Below are 22946 nucleotides of genomic sequence, written 5' to 3'. Positions count from 1 at the left end.
ACATTTTCATCTGTAGTGTTTCATTAGGGTTAACTGGAGAAATTACAACACTCATTGCTATAAGGGTTTGAGCTTCTGTTTGCAGAATGCCCCATGACCTAGACCTTCAGGTCCCTGACTCGGTGAAAATAAGATGCTGTATGACCGCATGGAGTCATCTAAGAAGGCAATTAATAGACTTTGTGTGAGCTCCCTGGGGATTACCAGCCAGCAGCAGAAGCTGCTCTACATGCTTTGCTGGCGGCAGCATATGGTGATTCAGTCAGTGCTTGGATTTAAGCAGCAGACTTTCCCCTCTGCTGCACCTGCTGCCGGAGAGGGCTGCAGAGCTATGCCCTACCTCCTCAGCAGCACCACCGACTGCCTCTGCTTAGTTCTCTGGCCTTGAACACTCTGTGTTTTGACCAGGAACACGATTTTAGTGATTGTTGTTCACGCAGTGAACTGTGGCACATAATGAAAGCAGAGTTTAAAAACAGAATTCGAAACATTAACAATTTTATTTTGTTCACATGGGAAAAATCCTCTCAGCCTGGCAACTTATTCCTGACTTTGGCCCATATATGTGTGAATGTCTTTCCGAGTTCACTTCCTGTGGAAACTTGTTGTGATACAGGGCACTTGACCTCTTCCGTCAAGGGTCCATTTATGCACTTTACTCTGCTACAGAGGATGCAAAATGGCGCTTTATTATGTAATGAACAGAGCTATAGAGTGTTCCACTAAGCCTCGCCCATCGTGGGTGGTTACTGCATTCCTGTAATGTAAGCACGTAATCTTCCGAGCCCCTATACTGCCACCCGGTGTACCACAACAGTGTACCGCAACAACTTCCGGTATAAAATCCAAAAATTTGCATGTACAAAGACCACCTGTTTGCAGAGCTCAGGCAGTTGGAGAAGTGATAATCTGATGTGCATTGCTCACGTGAACACGCACATAGGGGTGCACAAGACACACATATTCCTGCGAGTTCTCACCAACTGTCCCAGGGAAACCCATGGAGCATCACAAAAAATACAGCTTATACACATTAGTTTCCAGGTGCCTCATTTATTATTACTAAACTAAAGTTTTAATTATTATTGTACTTACTAATTAGTTACAGCATAATTAGAAGTAATTAATCTATTCATTAGAAAGTTTGGGAGAGGGTCACAGCAAAATTGTCATGAACCAGAGAAGGGCTCTTAGCAGTAATCCTCTACAGTCAGGGATGAAAAGGAGAGGAAAATTAGGCTGAATTTTGCCTAGAGGTGCCTGGTAGAGATACTTGCAATTCCTAACTGTCTTTCCCAGGAGCATCTGTCACTCCTCCTTGGCCACGCAGACAGCCCAGCTAAGGTACTACAGAGTAGTACTACATGTATACTCTGTACTACAGAGATCTACATTTCTACTCCTGTTAACGGGGGGATCGTGGTTACACAATTATTACTTGTTTGGAGTGGCAGCATATGAACTACTGTGTAGAGACAAGCTATTATAAGGTCTGGCTCTTAGCTGGGTATCCAGAAAATCTACTAAATAAATAAAATAAAATAAAAAAACCCCAACATGTTTCTTGCCAGCTCAGCAATTAATAACCCAAACCTATCTTAATCCCTATACATTTGTGTACCTCAAGTTAATCACTGACATAAATTAGCTAGCACTCAACAAGTAGAACAGGGTACCCATGAATAGTATAAAATAAGCACTTGGGTGGCGGGGGTTGGGGAGTGTGGTGAGGCCAACACTACAATTAAGACATCATCATTATCAGAAGGCACCATTTCTGCAAGATTATTCAAAATAAATACAACATGCATTCCAGCGTTAAGTATATTTGGTTACTTATTAATGCTGAAGAAACCTGGAGATGTTACTTTCCATATATTCTCTTGGAAGTTTCTAGAGTTTACTTCTCCCAAAATAAAATAGCATTTGGAAGAGCACAGCACCATTGTAAAAATCAGCCTGGTTTGGCTGATTCAGGTTAGGAGCTCCTATCAGGAGACATCACTCTTTGCAAATCTGGATCTGTGTAACTACCATCACAGCACACTGCCCGGTCATTCTTTTCTTTTAAGAATGAGGACATCCCTTACAGTATTTAAAACAGCTTATTTATTTTAAATATTCTTTCTTCTCTCTTAGTAAGAAAAAAATTCAAAGAATGTTCTTTTCAACTTATTCTATGACCTTATGAACTATACCAATATTTAAAAATAGTGTACATCAATCCAAAGAGTGGGGTGAGATTGTCAGTGTATGCGCAGAGGCAAACAGAGCATTGTTCTGGTTGGCATTACAGTACCGCTGACACGCAGGGTCTGAAAAAGGAAGACAAACTGCCTTAAGAACACACTGCTTGTTCTGACACAAAGGAAGTCATGTTATTTCAGAGACTACTCCAGGACACCAAATATCAAAGCTCTTTAAGACTGACAGAAAACGAACACAAAACTGAAAGAAGTTTTGTGAAAAAAAACAAATCTCTTCCAAGGAGCAATTTCTCTTTCGCTGAAAGAAATCAGATGCCCAATCAATAAATAAATGTCCCATAGACTATTACTGTTGAGCAAAACAAAATGCACTGAGACTCGACATGCCAAAGTACAGCACTGGAAATGGTAAAGAGAAAAATACTGTCCTCATCACATAAAGCCATTTGCTTTTCATATGCTTCAGATTTTTGAAGAATTGTGAACTCCAAGCATAGACTATAGGTTTATGTAGGAGGTAACAAGGCAGACTGGGGGGTAACCCCCCATCTTCGCTCGTTGCCTGTGCAGAGCAGAGGACAGAGTTAGGCAGAGGCCACCACCACCCACCCAAGTTGCTACTCCTGGAGGGTGCTAGCAGCACACTGCTGACCTAGGCTGGTGGCAGTTTCTACTTCTCCTGCCACATTCCTGGGGAGAGGAAGCAGAGGAGGGAGTGCGACAGGGAGCTGCTTCTGAGTCACAGCATCTACTGGGGTAAGGCAGCTTTGACCCTCCTGTGGCTCAAGGCTGAGCTTCACTCACTGCCGTAGCTTGACATAGGACATGATGTATATACAGGCCAGACTAACTCCCCCAAAGGAGCCCTTGCCAGATGAAGAGGTATATTCAGCAGGCAAACACCCTATAAATGGTCTTCTGGCCTACAGTGCTTGTACATATATTATTTGACTTATTAAGTTCTGATAATTAATTTCTGTTTCCCCTAAGCTAACCTACTCTGCTACCACTTACTGTAGTCCACTGAAAAAGCCAGATTGCATCTCCCAGCACTGAGCTCTGGAACTTTGCCAGTGTGCACCAGTTTCAGAAAAACAAGGGTTTGAGGGCAATGGTGCTAGGGAATCTCACTAGCAGAAGTCTTTGCTCTCAATATGCACGAGTCTCTCTTTAATCTCTCAACGATTTTCTCCCCAAACAGCTTCCTTCCTGAAGTGGTTTTCATTTCGTGCAGAAGAACTCAGCACAGCAAAAAACATCAGCCAAGAGATTCAAGAGCCTTTAGATTTGTTATGCTCTTGAAAGAACAGAGGCACCTTTTGTTGTTCTAGACGTGCGACAGCGGCTCCGGCGTTGCTGCTGCTCTAAGCAGGGATAATAGAGTCCTGCAGAAAAGTGGCTAAGACACGTACAAGCAACATGCCATGAGTTTTTATTAGCATAACACTGGGAGAGCTCTTCACTGCCCTGGAAAACTTTCTGCTGTGGATCCCTACCATCTGGGGGATTGAAAAACTGAGTTGAATAAAATGACGCCTACTTCTACAGAGCAGAATAATCAAATAATGGTCTGATACTTCCTGACAGATGAATAATAGCAATGGTACCTACAGTTCTAACAATGAAAGGAGTTTTTAAACCCAGTTTATCTATTCATGAGTGAAGCAATTCACCTCCTGTGCTCTAGTCAGCTGAAGCCAAGTCGATACAGAAGATTAACCAGTTTCACTCACTGCTTCTTCTGGCTGGGCCAACTCCTCTCTTAGAGTACTAGTTTTAAACATGTTTCTCTTAATGTGAACTAAACCTATGAAAGTGTACCCATGTTCTTAGAAACGTCTTATATCCATGTCAGGAAACCCTGGTTAACCTAAGAGGAGGGCACCTGAGCAGTTTTGCAGGCAGGGGAAGATTGCAAGGGAAGTGCCTGTAATTCCAGGAAGAGATGTGCTGAGTTTTTTGGAAGCGTGGGCAGTGGCTTGTATGAGGACTGTCATCCCATCAGCACAGTAAGAAAGAGCCCTGGGAGTGAGACATAGTAAGTGCTACTACGGCCTGAGCTCATGTTTTGCAGCTGGAGTCACAAGGGACTTCTGCTTTCAAAGCGTCAGAGACAGGTCCTGCCGAACCCACCGTGGGACACTGGCAGGGGAGTACCCTTCCCTGGTTACGGAGGAAAATAAATTCACACCTGCTGTGCTGGGTTACAGCTCATCTCTGTCCAGTTTGTGTCACAGAGGAAGGTATTTATTTCTATGGTAAGCAACACACAAAAAGATTATTTGTAAGTCAGGTGGATTTTTCTGGAACAATTCCAGTGATAAAGCAGCAGATGAAAGGGAAAGGCTCATCATTTTACTTGAATTTTCTCTCCCTCTTCATCGACTTACAAAGCACAGCAAGTTAAAACAGAAACTGTCCTATCTGCAGAGCACTTCTGAGCAACTAAAATTTATAATAAAACTGGAACAGGCATGATGCTGAAAAAACTGTGAAATTCATTCCTCTAAACTATTCACTGGTGTTTTCAGAATATGTCACTCAGGAAAACTTTATTCCCCTGGGAAAGCTTTGGTTTTTTAAAGAAGCAAAAGCTTTTTGCATTTTTAACATGCACCAAATTACCCATTGCCTGTGGGCTGCTATTTTGGCTAGCACTAGGAGTCTGACCACATGGATCATATTTACACTAATAATTTTAATTTTTGTTATTTACCACTTCTCTATGCCTACATTATAAATAGTAACAACTTCTGGGATGGTTTGGTTAAGAGACCTGCAGCAGAATGACGTGCTTATAGTCCTGCAATGCCTACTCAATATGAGGTGACATGAGTTTTTAAATGTTATTAGCACACTTAAGAGTACAATGTGCACATAATGTACACATTGCATATAATGTTTATAATTTGCACCAACACACCCAATAGTGCGGGAAACAAGTCTGCAGTGCATAACGTGAAGTGCATGGGGCATGGGTCTCTTTACACCAGTTATGTGATGAGTTATTTTATGCATTATGCGGCACTGTACTGAAGATGCAGTCTTTTGTCCTCCCACACTGTGTCCTCCGTGGTGCTGGGAAGTCTTGGGGCAATATTATCAAATAAAACAGTCAGTGCATTGTAGAAGATGAATGCAGCTGACCGACTTTCCCAGCGGTTACACTTTAGTGTCACTGAAATACCGAGAGATGCAGGACTAGTTTGAAACATTCTAATGAAAAAATGAACTGAATATAACATTACAAAATTCTGTAAAAAAGAAATAGTGTGCAGACTTTGATCTGCAATCTAGTGCACCATCATCTTCACACGCATCCTGCACTGACAGAAACCTTGCAAAGAGGAGAGAGAATGTATGCTATATACTGCCAATTTATCTGCTGTTTAATGAATCAATGCTTTATTCTTCTATTTCTCCCCTTCTTCTGGAGGGCTCAAAGTGCCTTCCAAGGAGCTTCCTCCCAGCAATACAGAAATGCAGTCACTTCTGGATAAGGATAAGAGCAAAAGGACTGAAGGAATGAAAAAAGATCTCAAACGCCAAAGAAAGAACTTCATCAAATCCAACTTACACAAAGGGGCCTGGAGGAATACATGTCAAGTAACCCATAATGGTGGAAAAGAAAAGCCAGCAGATCTGCTAATCAGCAAAGGAATGAGGAGAAATCCTTCTGACTGCCAAAAGGTCCTCCCTGCAGACTTAAATCCGAGTCTGTGAAGCTGCACGTCAGAAGGTACAGGGCTGAACTCTGCACCCTCCCTGACCCACATGTCTGTATCGCCTGTTCTGTAAGCCACTTAATACTCAAACCAAGAAAATAGTTTTCTTAGAAGAAAAAAAAAATATCACTATTAATTTCCTTCAAACCTCTCTCCCACTATTTCATTCTTCCCTCCTACCTCCCCCTTCTTAGTCAGGTAAGGCAGTTGACCTCTTCAACTATGACTAACTCTGCAGTGTAGCCCTCTGCAGGTTTTCCAGCATGTGGTGGTTATATTTAGAAATACAACTTTCTTGCATTGTAAGTCAACAATAACTCCAAGTCCCCAGGGCAAAGACATCAAAAGAAAAGCAAAAGTCCATAATACGTTATATTCACTGTCACAGGCAGCATTTACCATTAGGCTGCACAGATCATTTCTTCTCCAAGAGGTACCAAATCTTTTACCCGTGACAGCCCAAGATGCCCTCAAAGCTGGTCACGCCAAGCCGCAAAGCTGAGCCACTGCCTCCTTCTGCAGCATGGAAACATGCAGGCGCTGTCAGGGACCAGCAGGGAAGCAAGAGTGGGGCCTGAAGAGAGCAAATAATGAAGGAAAGAAACGAAGCCATTCCTTTGCCTGTCCCTAGCAGTCTGAGGAGTAAGAAAGGAGAGGAAGATTCTCATTCCCACTCTCAGAGAAGTGTAACCACTCACTAGGAGAAGCACTGAGTGTACAGGCTCTGTTTAGCCTTGCAGAAAGAGCAATCTTCATCACGGGCACTGCCAGCTTTCCTACAAGATTATGACAGGGAGGAACTTGCCCATTTTAGCTTACTGATATCCTCACCTTCTGTCCTGCTCCAATAGCCATGGCACGCTGCCACTGGTGATTGCATTTGTTAAATCTAAGAGGATGTAAGCCCTGAAGAACATGAGCCTTGTCTGCTTACCAAAAGCAGCCTTATCAAACAGCCTGTGGTCAGGATACGTCCAAAATGCTTTTCCTGCAGTATCCCTGGGCAAGAAGGGGTGATGCTCTCCACAGTGAAACCTGGCTACAGGTGACAAGATAAGGTGGTGACACTCCTTGCTTCAGGTAACTTATGCCAGTAAAAGGTTTGGCTTCACACAGTGGACATCCATGAAAGAAAAACAATTTAATGGGAAGTCATTTGTCATACTAATGTCTTACTAAATGACACCATTAAAGAACCGTAAGCAAGAGACTGGTAATGAGCAAGTCAATGTTATCATTTGCTCTCATTTTGCAGGCTGGCTCAGGACCAATTCTTCATCTTTTATTGTAAAGGAGAACAGATTAAAGAGATGTATAAGGAAATCAAAGCAATTAGGCATATAAACAAGCTGGCAGGTAAACAACTGTGATTCAGTGAGGCTACTGTCAACCTCTAAAGGAAGGATGCATTATTTGCATTATTATTTTCCTTTCAGTCTTATTTTATCTCACTTCAAATTACTCCTAACATGATAGTTAGCATCTTTTCAAAGCACCTGCAGCAAATGATCTCAGGTATGGAAGCCTCTGTCATGAAGAAGTGGGACAGTACAATAATTCCCAATGCCAGTTCATAACTGTATATTCATTTGAAGTGACTCATTCATTTGAAAGTCAGCACTGCCTAAAAATTATTCCCAACTCCCTGCTATCATATTTTTATACTAATTCAGCTTAATGCACCATTCAAAACTATTGCTTTGTGACTAAGACGAGTTATTTTCCCCAATGTTGCAGTACCCCGACTCCACGTCTGCTGAAGATAGGATGCACTCTCAGATTTTCTGCTGCAGTCTACCATGATTAATTTTAGTCTATGCAAGTGGGTGGTAGAACGAAGGGAGAAGCAGTCACGGAAGCCAAAATCTGTCTGCAGCTACAGGAAGATCAGCAGTACCAAAACACAATAATGTCTCAGGAGGAAATACATGAAACGAGTCAAAATTAGAGAAAGCACACCCCAAGTCGTGCATGTAGCATATCCCAGACTGTAGAGCTAGCAGGTAGACAGGGTGTCCTGTACTATGAGTGTGCCAGGGGGAGCCTGTGTTTAACTCTCCGGCTTTGATGTTGTTAGTGTGTGAGCAATTCTGTGCATACAAACGCACTCCTTAAAGCTGCCATCCATCTGCATAAGCACATGGGCAACTTTAATATACATGGATGCGTACATATAATAAACACGTTTTTTCCTAACAATTTTTCCAGATGAACAAGCAAACCCTAATGCAGCTCGCAGACTGCAGAATGGACGGAGTATGCAGGCACTGGCTGTGCCTAAAAAGATGCATCGATATGAGTGTGTGAATTCCTGTTTGCATTAATTCATCCTCACAAACGCTTATGCACTATACGAGCCTAGGGGGGCAGATCTGAAAAAACATTTTATAACTTATACCCATTACATACTTTTGCTGTCAGCTCACATGCTGAGATCATTGCAATAACTGGGAAAATGATGATGATATAAAAGTCCTCGACATAATTTATTATCAATTTGTAGCTAATTTAATTTTAAGAAAAATATTTCTAGAAATATATGTTGTAATTAGAAGAATTAATTTTAATAAAAATTAATATTTTGTGAAGTTTCTTTCATTGAATCTGGTTTTTTTTTTTTTTCAAAAAATAAAACGTAAATGCTGAAATTATCTTTAAACCAAAGTTGAGGTTTTGACAAGATCAGTTGTAACGAATGGGACAACTCCCAATCTTTGAAACTTTTAATACTTTATGTGTGAGAGAAAAGGGCTTGTTAAAGACTGAATGTAAACAAAAATGCAAATTATTATTTGCTATGTATTTATAAAGTTCTCTGAAACCTCATAGGCTTTTCAAGTACTAGAAAAAACCACTTTCTTAAAAATACCTGGTTTTCTTTGCTTAGAGTATCTAACATAATTAAAGTATCCACTTCAAGATAGTTCCTTTCATTTTAGCCTAAGAGCAATACATTCTCATCCTCATTCATCTTTCCATAAAGAACATCTCTGGAACAACCTCAAAATCCTGCAAAAACCCAACTCCCTTTGTCAGGAGAGCTAGATGGAAAAAACGCCAGTGAGCTGCAGGCCTTTTGGCAGAAAGGCAGACAACTCAGAGACATTAAACCAATCACTACACCAAGACCACAGACAAAGTGTCCACATTTTGGAGTCTCCTGTGGTGGTCTAAAAAGGTTGAGCACATATGTGCAGCCAAACAACTCTGTACCCTTCAGACTTGCAGGACTTTGGGTGCCTGTTGGCCAGATTTCCTCCTGATGTCTCCTGCTGTGGCATAATTAGAGCTGTAAAAGTTCAAGCTGAAAAAGGCAGAATTCAGCCCTCAGTATTTCTAAATATAGCTAAAGAATTTAAGACATTTCTTGTTTTTGATGACTTTTGCATTTGTCAGCTGAATAGGATGAATGGAAATAGCAAAAGAAAACATAGGAACTTTTATATTACAAATATTATTTGTAATATAATACTATACTATTAGTAAGATGTAATTTTATGTTGAAGATGGTCAGGAGACAATCTCTTTTTAGACAGCTGCTGTCCACCATCAGTGAACACTGCAGTGAAACCTGAACGGCAGCACGTGATGTAAACCCTGACTCACTGTGTTTTCAAAAGGAAAGTAGGGCTGTGATGTGTATTTTGCGGGAAAAAAGACACCACACCAGGCTTGCTTTCTGTTCTTTATCCCGGAGCTGCAGAGAGGTCATAGGCGTGTAACTGATGACAGTAATTCATCCATCTACAGCACACCAGAACCTGGTTTCCTTCAAGAACCTATTTTGGGCCCTCATCAAGCTAGTGCAATGACAATTTCACAGAAGAGTAAACTTCACCACAAACTTCAGCTGCAGTCAATATAGTACCAAGGAACAGCATCAGTCAGCATCCAGGGCATAAGCCTTTGCATTTTACCTTAAACAACCAAGACACCACACGCTCACTCCCCTTTTAGAAAGCTGGTCCGAAAGAGCGAAAGGCTGTAGCTGACACCCACCACAATGGAAATACCATCTCCAGGTTCTACCTTATAAAACATTTACTCTAGTTTCCATTTACTTAAAATTATATTCTGCCATCTTAGATGTAACACAACACACACACGGATCCACAGAAATCATTTGGACTACGTGCCTACTAAGGCATTCCCAAATAACTATTGATTTCCTATCGTGATATCCTATCGTGGTAACAATTTCCTATCGTGAGCTAAGGCACCATGAAAAAATAAGATGGAAGGCGAATAAAACCAAGAAATACATACAATTCATACCTCAGCAAATGCTGATCTAAAGGCTGTCTATCAGCAACCAACTTTTTTTGTTATAACATATTTTATAATGGCATACTATCCAACACAGCTGCACCAGGTGACTGATAACAAGCATTATAAAATGCCGCAGATTAATAAAGAGCGTAGCGGCTGCTGATTTACCTCCATCTTGTGAGTTCATGATATTCAGCGCAAACAGCATTGCATTGGAGAACGTAGTAGCCTCTTCTTTGCTTGCAAAATTCAAGCCATAGACCTGCCGTGCATCGCGCCATTGATGAAAGGTAGGTGTTGCTTGATTGTACTTCAGTCCTTTCACAATTGAGTAATTAATCACTACCTGTGATTTGAAAGAAAGGGGTGAAGATTAAAAATAGTTCTGTTTTCAGTGGGAAAAACCCAGCCCTTTGGTAAAGGTTAATTAAATTGGTAGCGGCAATTCATATGGCAGCTCCTACATGTCTGACAGTAAGGCAGTGTGTGTTTCAGTGACAGAAGACCCACATCTGGGAACGCAACTTACAGCCGTTCAGTTCAGCCTCAGGGAAAAGCCTGCTACCTGCTCGTGTTTTATACAGCACCTCTGCTGGATACAGCTGTGCAGCTACTGCAGACAGATGTTAGAAGCCAGTGGCAGCAGCTGTTGTCATCTTTTGGGGGATGATCATGCACAATTGTCAGAAAAAGGGCCAGACAGAGCTCTTGGCACTAACCCTGTCCTGCAGCAGCTAAATGTTGGATTCACTGCACTGGCTCTACTTTTCTCCTCCCATGTGTCTGATCACCATCAGCTTCTCAGGTTGAGTTTTTTCTCTAGAAACAGACAGGCAATGTCAAAAACAGACAACCAAGTATTTCCTCTCCCACCTACTCCCTTGTCGCGTGTGCTACAATTTCCAGGTAAGAGATGACTGCAGCGGAAGGGAGTTTCTGTATGTTTTGATTTAATCTGCTAAATACAATGCCCTGTTTGTCCCTGGGCAGGGCACGAGGGACACCCAGCTACACAGTATACCTGGGATCCAACTAGAAACTTCCAACGCTAGCTGCTCTAGCTGAAGGTGGAGAGGCAGGAGTATCTGCTGCACCCCTATTAAGCCAGAAGGACCCATGGTAGAGACAACACCCATCAGATACCCATCCGTGGGCTGGCAATGGCACTCTGTTATGAGTCAAATTCAAGAAACAAAATGCCAGCTGAAGGGATCGTAATTGTTCTCATAAACAGAGATAGTGCAGCTGAAAAGAGAGGACTAGGAAATGGAGGCTCCCTCTTCATCAGCCCACAAAGGTTGGGGGCAGAAAGAAACCAGGGACAGAGAAGCTTAGAATTCTGAAAAGGGGAAGTCTGAAGTTCATTATTCAGATAGAGCAAATCTGGTTTTGAACGTTCAAGATTGTCTCTACGAATTGAGTTATTTTGGCTGGAGTTTTATTGAGAGCCAGAACACAATTTCCAGTCCTCATTGAAATCCAGTCACTGGAAATACTCCATCAAACTGGTCTGTATGGCTCATCTGTAAATCAGGCGGGCTGGACACTGCTATGCAGGAGTAGGAAGAGGGACCTTTGGTGCATTCTGTCCCAGAGCTCACTCTTAGCGCTAGTGGTACCATCCTGGACTTGGTACGAGCAAACAGAGAGCTAGTAACAAACAGATGATGTATATTGTTACAGGTGGATCCCACATAACAGAAAACCTACCACAACATCCTTTTCACAGTCTGATTGACCAGTACATCAGAAAGTTTTCTGTTAATGCTATTATTGCATCTAAAAAACTCCAAAATATTTAACTAGATAACAATATTTTTGCTAGATGACTGACAATTTTTCTCAATTACAAAAGAAGAGTTTTAAAACTAATTGCAAAGATGAATGACTCCTAGCTCTGAGTTTTGACTTTACAGTAGACTGCCAGTTTAAACTGGCAGAAAAAATTAGACGAGCACCTAATATACAGGGATGAAACTGGTTTCCATGCATTCCTATTTTTGAAGGATGACATTGTCTCATTATATTAGATAGTTAACAGATGTCTGATAATTGTAGTATATTAATATATAAATCCACATGGAAATCAGCAAAGAAGCCACTACAACACTAGGTAATTACAGGTATACTCTATTTCTACAATGTGTTTACTTACTGGAGCCAGCATTAAACAGTGACATAGCACAGAGTCTTTGAATACTTGGTCTAGCTTTAGGCATAACTTATCCTGATGGTTATTGAACATCGGGTATCTGGTCCAACTGTTGCTCTCAAACCAGTATCATTATTAAGTTTCCACGTAAATGCATTGGGCAGCAATCAGACCTATGCTGCTTTTTTTGTTGTATTTCATAAAAAGATTCCTGACCTGTGATTGAAAGGGAGATGCAGGGCAGCCTAGGTTTGGTACACAGGCTTCCAAGAATTGGTCCCCTGAAAATGAGAACCTCATGCCCAGCATGCTGTGCAAGAAGCCACCCACACCAACCAGAAAGACGTGGAAATCATATTGCTCTGTCACAGTAAAGCCATGAACTCACTCCTACAGCAGACAGCTTAGCCCTTTTCTCTTGAAAAATGGTGACGCCACCCCCATTCTACCACTGAGCATTGGGAGAGCCTGTCACTATGTTGCTCACACTCGAGGGGTCTCTGAAGCATCAAGTAGACTCATACCTGGATTACTAACACAACAGGTTTAACATTCTTAAGTTTTCCAACCACTTCTGAGTAGCTTAACCAAGGGAGGGCACAGCCAGTATCTTTGAGAAAATATTTAGAAAGACTGTGATCTTCTACTAGGCTTTGTGAAGTGAATGTTTCTCACCTACTAAAAGAATCTTCTTTTAGCAATCTTTTCAGATTCTTTTTAGAATCTTCAAAGGACAGCACTATTAAAGTCCAAAGAGCACCAGAGGGTGTAGTGCAGTTGTATAATGAAATACAGAAATTGTAAAAAAGTATGCCAAAAAAAATCGTTTAATAGAAGTCAGGTAAACCGTTCAAAATTTGCTTTCCCAGAACATCAACCCAGGGAACTCAGAGAACCCACTCTGTCCTCAGGGCTTCATCCCCTCGGTCAAATAAATACAAAATCTGAGTTTGACCTTCAGTAGTCATCAGGATGTCTGTGCACGTAATGCCTTGTCTTCAAACTCAAACCAGTGAGTTTAAAACTGGGAAACGAAACATGAAATAGTCACAGTTTCATTTCATCTCCTTTGTCTAACCTATCTAGAAAACAGAAAAAAAAAAGAGGAGGGGTTCTCTCGCTGTTGGTAAGAATGAGCGCACAAAGGTATGTTGTACTGGTGGTGTGAAGACTCTGCAAGACACATGACCATAACTAAGTGCTTCAGAGAAGTAATTAAAATAAAGAAGATCTCCCTATGTTTGGAGCATAGGGGTTTTTTTCAGTATTTCTAAGGGATCTTTACTCTAAAGCTTGGTGTGTCAGTAAGACAGCATCTGGCATGCTGAGCAGACCAACAGTTCATCTTTTCATCTTCAGGTCTATAATAGGTGAGTTGGAGAAACTTACTGGAAATCTTGCAGAAATAAATAATGGATTTGTCCATTACAAACAGTTCTTCCTATTAGTCTTTACCCAGAGTTTGTCCTAAAAGATGAAACAAGACAATTTATGTGTCTATTTTTTTCTTTTCCAACCCCTTTCAGCATTTTCTATCCCGAAACAAAGCAGTCTTGTTACTGATATAGATGTCTGTGTTGTTCTGAACCCTGCTAAACTCTGGATTTCAATGATCTTGCATGGCAAGGACTTTCACAGCCCAGTCATGCACAGTATTAATACACTGACACCTTCAATGTTCCCACCACTACAACATTATGTCTTACTGCCCACACTCCTGCTTGTTGAACTAGAATAGGACATTAGTTTGTTTCTCCAGAGAAACGGTTCAGAAGTTTGCTGCCAGCTTGGTGTCTGCCGCGCTGCCAGTGCTCAGACTCCTCGCATGGGGAGCAGTTGTATGATTGCTGAACAGGCAGGATACAGCACAGCAGCTAAAAACTGCCTCAGTTGAGGCCAGATTTCCGTAAGCAGGCCCAAACCTGACCTTCTTCTGTAAGTTACTGTGGCAGTTAATCGGTTCTTTATTTTTCAAAAAATGTGGTTTAGTTTATATCCCAAGAATGCCGTCCCCGGTTCAGTTTTGGTTTAGGCACAAATGTAAAATGTCCCACCTTCCCTAAGGCCCTGTTTTTACATTCACTTCTTAGCCACATCAATAAACCAAGCCCTCAGGAGGTATGATTCACTTTTGACTTGCACCCTCCTCCACGCCTATTTGTTCAGCACAAGCCTTTCGGTGATAAGATCAAGCTGAGCTGAAATCACTTGATGTGAAATTGTAATTTTAAACTCTCAGTTCACCAGGACTCCGAAACAGGGAGTTACTGCTTATCAGCTAAGCCATAAAGATGGACCACTTGCATGTTTTCAGCTTTCTGAACCTCTTGCACAGTGACTGAAGCTAACACTCTTCAGCTTTACAGCAGGCTAGGTTACAACGACAGCTGGCAAGTTGCAAGACGGGACACAAACCCTTTGCTTGTCACTGTTGGGCTGTGAGAAAATAAGGCTGCAAGGAAACATCAAAGCTCATGACGTCAAGCAGTTGTAATACTGATCTGGCCTTAGCTTCAAACCAGTTCTGGCCTTGTGGCTATTTCTGGTTTTCTGAAGATTACTGCTCAGGCAAACATGCATGTCCGTGCAGAACAGAAAGTGGCGTTCATGTACCACTGGTCTGTAAGCTGGTGGTGCTGCTGTGTGCAAGCACGCGATGAGCATGTCACCCAGACTCATATGGAGAACGTGAGGTTAGGTGATCACTTCCCCATGGTCAGAGTGATGTTCAAGTTCTCACACTGTGAAAAACTTATTTCTTTGCGGTGACCTTTTTAGACACCGTTAGCTAGAGGAGAAGATACACAGATAAGGCAAGCAGAAAGAGAAGGCAGTGTCATAGACTCTAACACAGAGAAAGGGCTAGAAAACAGAAAGGCAGCTTGACAAAAACAAAAGGAGCCGACAGAAGGACGTACATGGGGGGAAAAGGATGAAGATTAAAGAGAGAGATAATTAGAGGTGTAACATAAACCAACAAAAATTAAAAGGGAGACATTAAAGGCAGGCAGGGGTGAGGTCACGCAGGTGACTCTGGTCTGTGCCTGGCCAAACAGTGTGTAATAAAACTGCTGCTCCGTGGGGTGGTGTGTTACAGGTTGTTTCACGTTGTTACAGCGGCTACATGGTAACCGGAACTAACAGCCAGTGGCCGCGGGGAGCTGCCCTGGAGCCGGCCCGGCATGGCCCCCAGCGGAGCATAGCGGTGCATCGCAGCGCATGGGGGTTGTCCTGGGGCTGGGAAGTGCACAGGGTGCGGGGAGCCGGCAGCGCTGGCAGCAGCAGGAGCGACCAGAGTGGGCAAAGAGCGAGTTCAGCTCCTCTCCAGAGGAGCTCGGCTGTGGTCTCCACCTGGCAGCAAGCCCCGTTCGCCACGCTCACCAGAACCGGTGTGGCAGCCCAGACGGGGCTCCCACGAAAACAGGCAGCCATCCAGCGCTCAGGCTGTGGGGAGTGCGGGAGCCTTTCACTGGTTAATGGGTGGAGCACTGAGAACAGCCGTGTGACCAGGTGGACGATCTGCTCAGCCTGGTGGCGGAGCCACGAGAGGCTGTAGACAGGTTCAAGAGCATCAAGGAGGGAGGGTTAATGGGTGGGACCCTGAGAACAGCCGTGTGACCAGGTGGACGATCTGCTCAGCCTGGTGGCGGAGCCACGAGAGGCTGTAGACAGGTTCAAGAGCATCAAGGAGGGAGACTGGTGGAGCCAAGCTCTGTCCTGAGACAGAAACGGGAGCACACACCAGAAAATACCCAAGATCAAGAGGACCCTCCTCCCGCCAGGCTGAAGGCAGCAGCCTAAATGAAAGAAGTGAATGGAGGCAAGTCCATGCTGGGGTTGCAGGCAAACTCCCTCCCTGCCCACCTCGCCCTCCCAGGAGCCGCTGTACAACAGGTATGAGGCTCTGGATGTAGAAGGCCAGTCAGTGGAGGATGTAGATGACAGTTCATTCACACCAGAGGTGTCTCCAAGGTCAGAAAGGACCTCTGTATCACAACCAGCTCCATGAGGAAGAACAGATGGGTTCTTCCTCCCTTCTGAGAGGAACAGAGGGTCCAATATGCCAAGCAGACTCTCACAGGGAAGTCTGCTGTCTCCTTGGGGCCCAGCTTAAGGATGTCAGTAGGAAACTTCCTAGTTCAGTACAGCCTTTGGACTATTACCCAGTACTGATCTTCCATGTAGGTGGAGAGACAGCTGCAACCTGTAGTCCAAGAGTGATCAAAAAAGATTTCAGAGCCTTGGGATGGTTGGTGAGGGAATCTGGGGCACAGGTTACTTTTTCCTCTCTCCTTCCAGTTGTGGGCAGTGACGTTGGAAGAAACAGACTGATCCAGTCTATTAATGCATGGCTCTATGGCTGGTGTCACCACCATAATTTTGGGTTTTTTGACAATGGGATGGTCTACATGACACCAGGTTTGCTAGTGGCAGACGGGGTTCACCTTTCTCAAAGGGGAAAGAGAGTCTTTGTTCAAGAGCTTGCAGGTCTCATTGACAGGGCTTTAAACTAGACTTGAAGGGGAGATGGATAATATCAGGCTTGTCTATGACATACTGTGGGATTACACACCATGATTAGAGGGACAGGATGCTAGTGAGGGCCCTCAGCTTGTTGCCCTGAGGCATGCTGGGGACACTGCATCACACTTGAAGTCGTACAGAGATGAGCTGGGGGCTCCTAAGGTAATAGGAGCCAACAGGGAAACATTGGTGAAATATCTCAAGAAGTGTTCCTCCAAAAAAGCGACAATGGCCGACAGCTCAGTGAAGTGTCTCTATACCAATATGCACAGTACGGGCAACAAACAGCAGGACCTGGAATCTACCTTGCTGCTAGAAAGCTCTGACCTTGGTGGGATGAATCCCATGACTGGAGTGTGACTATTGACGGCTACAGACTATTCAGAAGGGACTAGCGAGGAAGGAGCAGTGGAGGCATTGCTCTCTATGTCAAGAAGGATAGAGTGTGAAGAGCTGTCCCTGAAGAATAGCCATGAGCAGGTTGAAAGCCTATGGGTAAAAATTAGAGTCTGCGGCAATAAAGGGAGCCTTGTGGTTGGTGTCTACTATAGGCCACCTGGGTAGTCTATTGATGAAGCCTTATTACTCCAGCTACAGGGGGCATCACACTCATAGGCTCTCATCCTGCCAGGGGACTTCGCCTACCCTCACATCTGGAAAAGTAGCACAATGAGCTGTAGGCAACCCAGGAGACTCCTGGAGTGCACTGAGGAGAAATTTTTAAGCTAGGTAGTAGACAGCCCCACCAGAGAGGATGTGATACTGGACCTGATGGTCACCAGTGCAAGTGAGCTCATTGGTGATGTCAAGATTGGAGGCAGTCTGGGCTGCAGTGATCATGCACTGGTGGAGTTGACAGTCCTGAGGGATATGGGTCAGGTGAAGAGTAAAGTCAGGATCCTGAATTTTAGGAAAGCGAACTTCTAGCTCTTCAAGGAGTTATTCAATAGCACCACCTGGGAAATGGCTCTCAGGGACAAGAGAGTAGAACAGAGCTGGCAGATCTTTAAGGATGCTTTCCACAGAGTCTCAATCCCCAGCTGTAAGAAATCAGGCAATAAATGGAAGAGACCAGTATGGCTGAGTCAAGACCTGCTGGTCAAAAAAAAGGGCAAGAAGGAGCCGCACAGACAGTGGAAGCAGGGCCAGGTATCCTGGAAAGAGTACAGGGACACTGCCCGGTTATGTAGCTATGGGGTCTGGAAGGCCAAGGCACAGCTGGAACTAAACCTTGGCAAGGGATGGAAAGATTAGTAAGAAGATCTTCTACAGGTATGTCAATCATAACTCATAACCTCTCTTTTCACACCTTCTGAGTTGATGGACTGTAAGATGGTGTCCAGGTGTGCAAAGTCCCTTCCACTGTGAGAGAAGATCAGGTTCATGACCTCCTGAGGAACCTGAACATACATAAATCTGTGGGAACCGATGAGATGCATCACAGACTCCTAAGGGAATTGGCTGATGTAGTTGGCAAGCCACTCTCCAGGACATCTGAAAAGTCCTGGCAGTCAGGTGATTGATAAGAGAGAAACACTGCACACAGTTTCAAAAACGGTAGAAAGGAGGACCCTGGGAAGTACCTCTGTGCCTAGGAAAATCATGGGACAGATTCTCCCAGAAGCTGTGCTAAGGAACGTGGTGACAGGGAGGTGATTCAAGACAGCCAGCATGGCTTCACCAAGGGCAAGTCCTGCCTGACCAACCTAGTGGCCTTTTACGACAAAGCAACTACATCAGTGGACAGGGGAGAAGCAATGGATGTCATCTACCTGGGCTTCTATAAAGCCTTTGACATGGTCCCCCACAACATCCTTCTCTCTAAATTGGTGAGAGATGGATTTGATGGGTGAACTGTTTGGTGTATAACAGATTGGTTGGATGGTCACATCCAGAGGGTAGTGGTCAGTAGTTTAATGTCCTGATAGTGGTGAGTGATGCACCTCCAGGACTCCCGTTCTTGGCAGGCCCTGGCCGCCCCGTGCCTGGGTCTGTGATGCCCAGAGGTAGAGCAGCACCTCTTTTACGGGCACCCCCTTGCCGTGGGGAAGGAGCTTGCGTGCCCTTGTGAGGTTGTGGGGAAGGAGCTTGCGTGCCCTTGTGAGGTTGAGAGCTGTGCTGGTGGTGGCATGTGCCTCCAGTGGGGTCTCCCAAGCCAGACAGGTCTCAGCTGAAGGGTCAGACAAAGTGTGTCCATGGCAGGATGGGCTCACTAGCCTTCGGGCAGCCATCCTGGGAGAAGGACAACTGACTCCAAACCCGGGCAGATGGAGCTCGTTTAGCCTTGTAAGGCATCCATCATCTAAGAGAAGGATACTCTAACCAAACCTATGACCTGAGGACTTGGCTGTCACCATCCAAGCTCGCTAGGCGCTGGCAGATGAACCTCAGGTGTAAAGGGTGGAGCCAGTTCTGCGCACGCTGCACCTCACCTAAAAAATCCACCGCGCAAGCCGGAAGGGTGCACTCATCGCTTGCAGTGGGCGTGGGAAGAGCCCTTCCCAGATCTTCGTTCACGAAGCCAAGCCACAATGATGATGATGATGATGAGTGATGGTACAGTGTCCCTCAGGGATCAGTACTGGGACCAGTCTTGTTTAATATCTTCATCAACAACATAGCGAGACTGGGTGCACCCCCAGCAAGCTTGCAGACGTCAACAAGCTGTGGTGGAGTTGACACACCTGAGGGATGTGGTGCCTTGCAGGGGGATCTGCACAAGCTGGAGAAGTGGGCCCATGTGATGCTCCTGATGTTCAACAAGGCCAGGTGCGAGGTCCTGTACCTGGGTTGGGGCAATCCTTGGTATCAATACAGACTAGGGGATGAAGCAATCGAGAGCAGCCCACAGAGAAGGAGCTGGGGGCGCTGGCGGATGAGAAGCTGGACATGAGCTGACAATGTGTACTCGTGAGAGGTGGGCAGTCTGGGAGGCTGGGCTGCCACTGCCATACTGGCCTCATGCCCACAGACACAGAGCAAGTCCCTGACTCTGAAATTTCTGCTCTAAAATGCAGATGGCACTCTGCTATAGCACCGCTACTCCACCCAAGTACATTTTTGTAATCTGGGGTCTAAATGACATTTGGTGAGGGAGCTTCTGATGGCATGCACTGCCCAGAGCTGCTGCGGCAGCCCTGGGCTGAGCACTGTGCTTTGATGGCTGAGGGGGGTCCGATCCCAGTTCTGATAATCTAAATCCCACATAACTCCTTTAATACCCAAGGAGGTCCTGCGGACTTAGGCTGCTGCAAATCAGATCACAGCGTGATCTGACAGGAATTTAGAATACATTATGAGGAACTAACTACTTGTCACAGCAACGTAACCATTACACTTTGTGAGATGGCAGTGCAGAACAACCAGTTTCTTCTTCTTTTTTATATATATATAGTACTAAAATATGAGCAAGAAGTAAGTTAGGAGAAGCTGAGAGTAATACCTCCAGAACAAAGTAAGATTCATTCCACAAGCAAAAATGGAAGGGGAAGAAAAAACATTAAAATATCTCTGGCATTTACCAAAACTTCTGTCTGCAAATAAACAGTAATAAATCACGATACATTATTATGTGCACCAAAAATTATACAGAATCCAAGTGACTGAAGTAAACATGCACCTTGCAGGGAGCAGGAAACGTTGCTAGACTGCATGAAGTATAGAACTGATGGCATCAAATGAGATCAAAGGTGATTTTACAGGAAACTCCACACAGTTACTCACTTGTTGATCTTGCAGTTTAACTCCAACTACCCTGAAGGTGTTGGTGGCCGTGTTGTGGTATATGTTGATTCTGCTGAATCCCTGCTGTCCAGGTTTGATTGGCACCCATTTCTTACTGGTATCGTCATAGACCATAACTGAAGCCCGGGCTTGGCAAATACTCTGTTCACTGGAGAGCAAAAAAAAAAAAAAAAACAAAACAAATAGGGAAAAAAACCCCAGTGAATTTACTACATACTACCAAAAACATCTGAAGGAAAAGAAACCAACAAAAATTACCAGAACTTCTTACAACATATGTTTTATAAGAGCTCTGCTAATCCTTTGAATGCAATCTGCCCATTAAATTACAGCTGGCATGTACGTGTTCATAGACCTAAAATGCTGCTGCTTCGAACTGATAATCTATTTTATATAAAAATATTAGGCCCTGAGGAATAACCTGTATCACATAAATATTGTGAAAACTGTCCAACAGTATGAATGCTCCATTTATTTTATGCACCTATTGGCAAGTGAAGCCTTTCACATTTGCATGAAAACTTACCAACATTTTACAGCTTACTGACAAAATAAATGTTACATCCACAGCTGAGTTCCACATTTAAAACTGGAAGCAAGCAGACCTTGAACCGAAAGCCACGTTAGGTAAACTGAAGAAATCAATTACGTTAATCCAGCTGACGTGTAATACCCAGACCCAGTGACGCACTTAGAAGACCCAGAGTACACAGTGCAGAACACACAGGAACTTTTTTTCCTCCATCCTAGTTGCAAAGAAAACGGGAAAAGGGAATCCATGAATGAAATCCATCTGCATTTCAGCGTTAAAGGAACTAGCCATTACTTCATACAGCTTCCATACAGGACTATTCTTGTTCTGTAGATGCACAGAAATTCATTAGCTCTTTAGCCCTAGTAGGAATTGAGATCTTGTCCTTATTAACATGTCACCTCAGCAGTGCTGGCCAGTGGCATTTCTTGCATATGAAAGGTGTGTTTTAGCATTCATGACTACTACATATACTAGATTCATGCTAAAACACACCTTTCCTACTCTCCTGACTTCCCAGCCAACTTTCATATGCCAGAGGAAATAAGAGCTCTTTACAGGAAGAAAAACAAAAGAAGAATTCGCCAAATTTTGTAGATGTGAGGTCTTCAAATGTAACAGGGATGGGCAAATAGAGCACGTTAGGCCTATGTAACACGGGTAGGACTTATGTCCTGCAAATGTCTTAAGTTCATGCCTGTCCTATCATCTTTAGACCTATATATGTTTATATATACCTCCCTTCCTTAGCCCAAGCCATATTAAATAATTTTTGGCTATATCAAGTGTTAATCCGCTTTGCACACAAATCCTTTTTTTCCTCTCTTGCATATACTTTTTTTTCCCTCACTAGCACACAAATGAAGGAGAAGCTCCTGGGTGCTGCAAAACCATCTCCCTGTACTGCCATGGTACCAAATTACACCACTTGTAAATGATACCAACGGTTGCAAACCCCAAATCACCCAACCCCATCGCTGTCATCATTTTAGTGAAAGAGAGAATGTTACTGTAAGTATTAAGAGGATCTGGGTAGATTACAGCAGCAATTTCCAATCTTTTCTGATCTGTGGGTCTCAAAAAGATTTCCAAGGCAGATGCACCACTCACCGTACACTATCAACAGTGCCTTGTTTTATCAGACACTTTGCACAGCCTCCAGGTAGCCCGCAGATCGCCTTCAGGCTGTGGGTAAAGAGCCTGAAAACTCTTCACAGCGTTTACAGAGGGAACAATGATGTTGGCAGACATCTCCATAAAGAACAAGGTATGAAAATTCAGAGTAAAGTGTGTTTTTATTACATACCATGGAAACAGCTAGATGCTGCCACTGGAGCAATATATTCGGATGAGAAAGACTACACATTACTTATTTATATTCTTAGGAATTTATAAAAGTCAAGCTTATCCACCAGTTGCTGTTCCTTTGTTATGTAAGATACCTAGAGAACAGCTGTGCCTTTGCTGAGGTACCAACCCAGCAAATACCTCTCCACCCCATTTTTTTAAGGTAAGCAAGGCAGCTTCACCATATCTCACAGTAGCAGCTGAGGGATTTGAGTTTGCTCCAGCCTGCCTAATCCTCCAGCTGGTGCAAGAGCCACAGACTGGCAGCAGCAGCGGCATTGCCTGCATCCTCCAGACCTGCCCGAGGACACTCACTCTGCCTTGGATTCACAGATGGGGAAGATGGAAAAGAGACGCACCAGCAAAAAGACAAGTACACTGGATTAGCTTTGCCATGTGCAAGTGAAATGGCTAAAAACAACGTCCGGTGTGGTCCTGTGGCTGGA

General features: G+C 43.9%; 1 protein-coding gene across 2 annotated transcripts in view; it reads right to left on the bottom strand.

The window, feature by feature from the left end:
- The window catches only part of EVL (Enah/Vasp-like), an 89072-nt gene that overhangs the window by 59418 nt on the left and 6708 nt on the right, over nt 1–22946 (bottom strand). Inside the window, exons 2-3 of one of the 2 annotated variants that reach the window (XM_010136756.1) lie at nt 20601–20769; nt 10370–10547 (exon numbers count right to left, since the gene is read on the bottom strand). In XM_010136756.1, coding sequence (XP_010135058.1) covers nt 10370–10547; nt 20601–20769 — 347 coding nt within the window. Of the gene's footprint in view, nt 1–10369; nt 10548–20600; nt 20770–22946 lie in introns of those variants that run through there. The other variant, XM_010136757.1, reaches the window with a different exon arrangement.

The sequence above is a fragment of the Buceros rhinoceros genome, unplaced genomic scaffold (assembly GCF_000710305.1).
Source record: "Buceros rhinoceros silvestris isolate BGI_N320 unplaced genomic scaffold, ASM71030v1 scaffold9555, whole genome shotgun sequence".
NCBI classification, from domain to species: Eukaryota; Metazoa; Chordata; class Aves; order Bucerotiformes; family Bucerotidae; genus Buceros; species Buceros rhinoceros.
The sequence above is the reverse complement of the archived record's forward strand: the minus strand, read 5'-3'. Positions and strand labels throughout refer to the sequence as shown.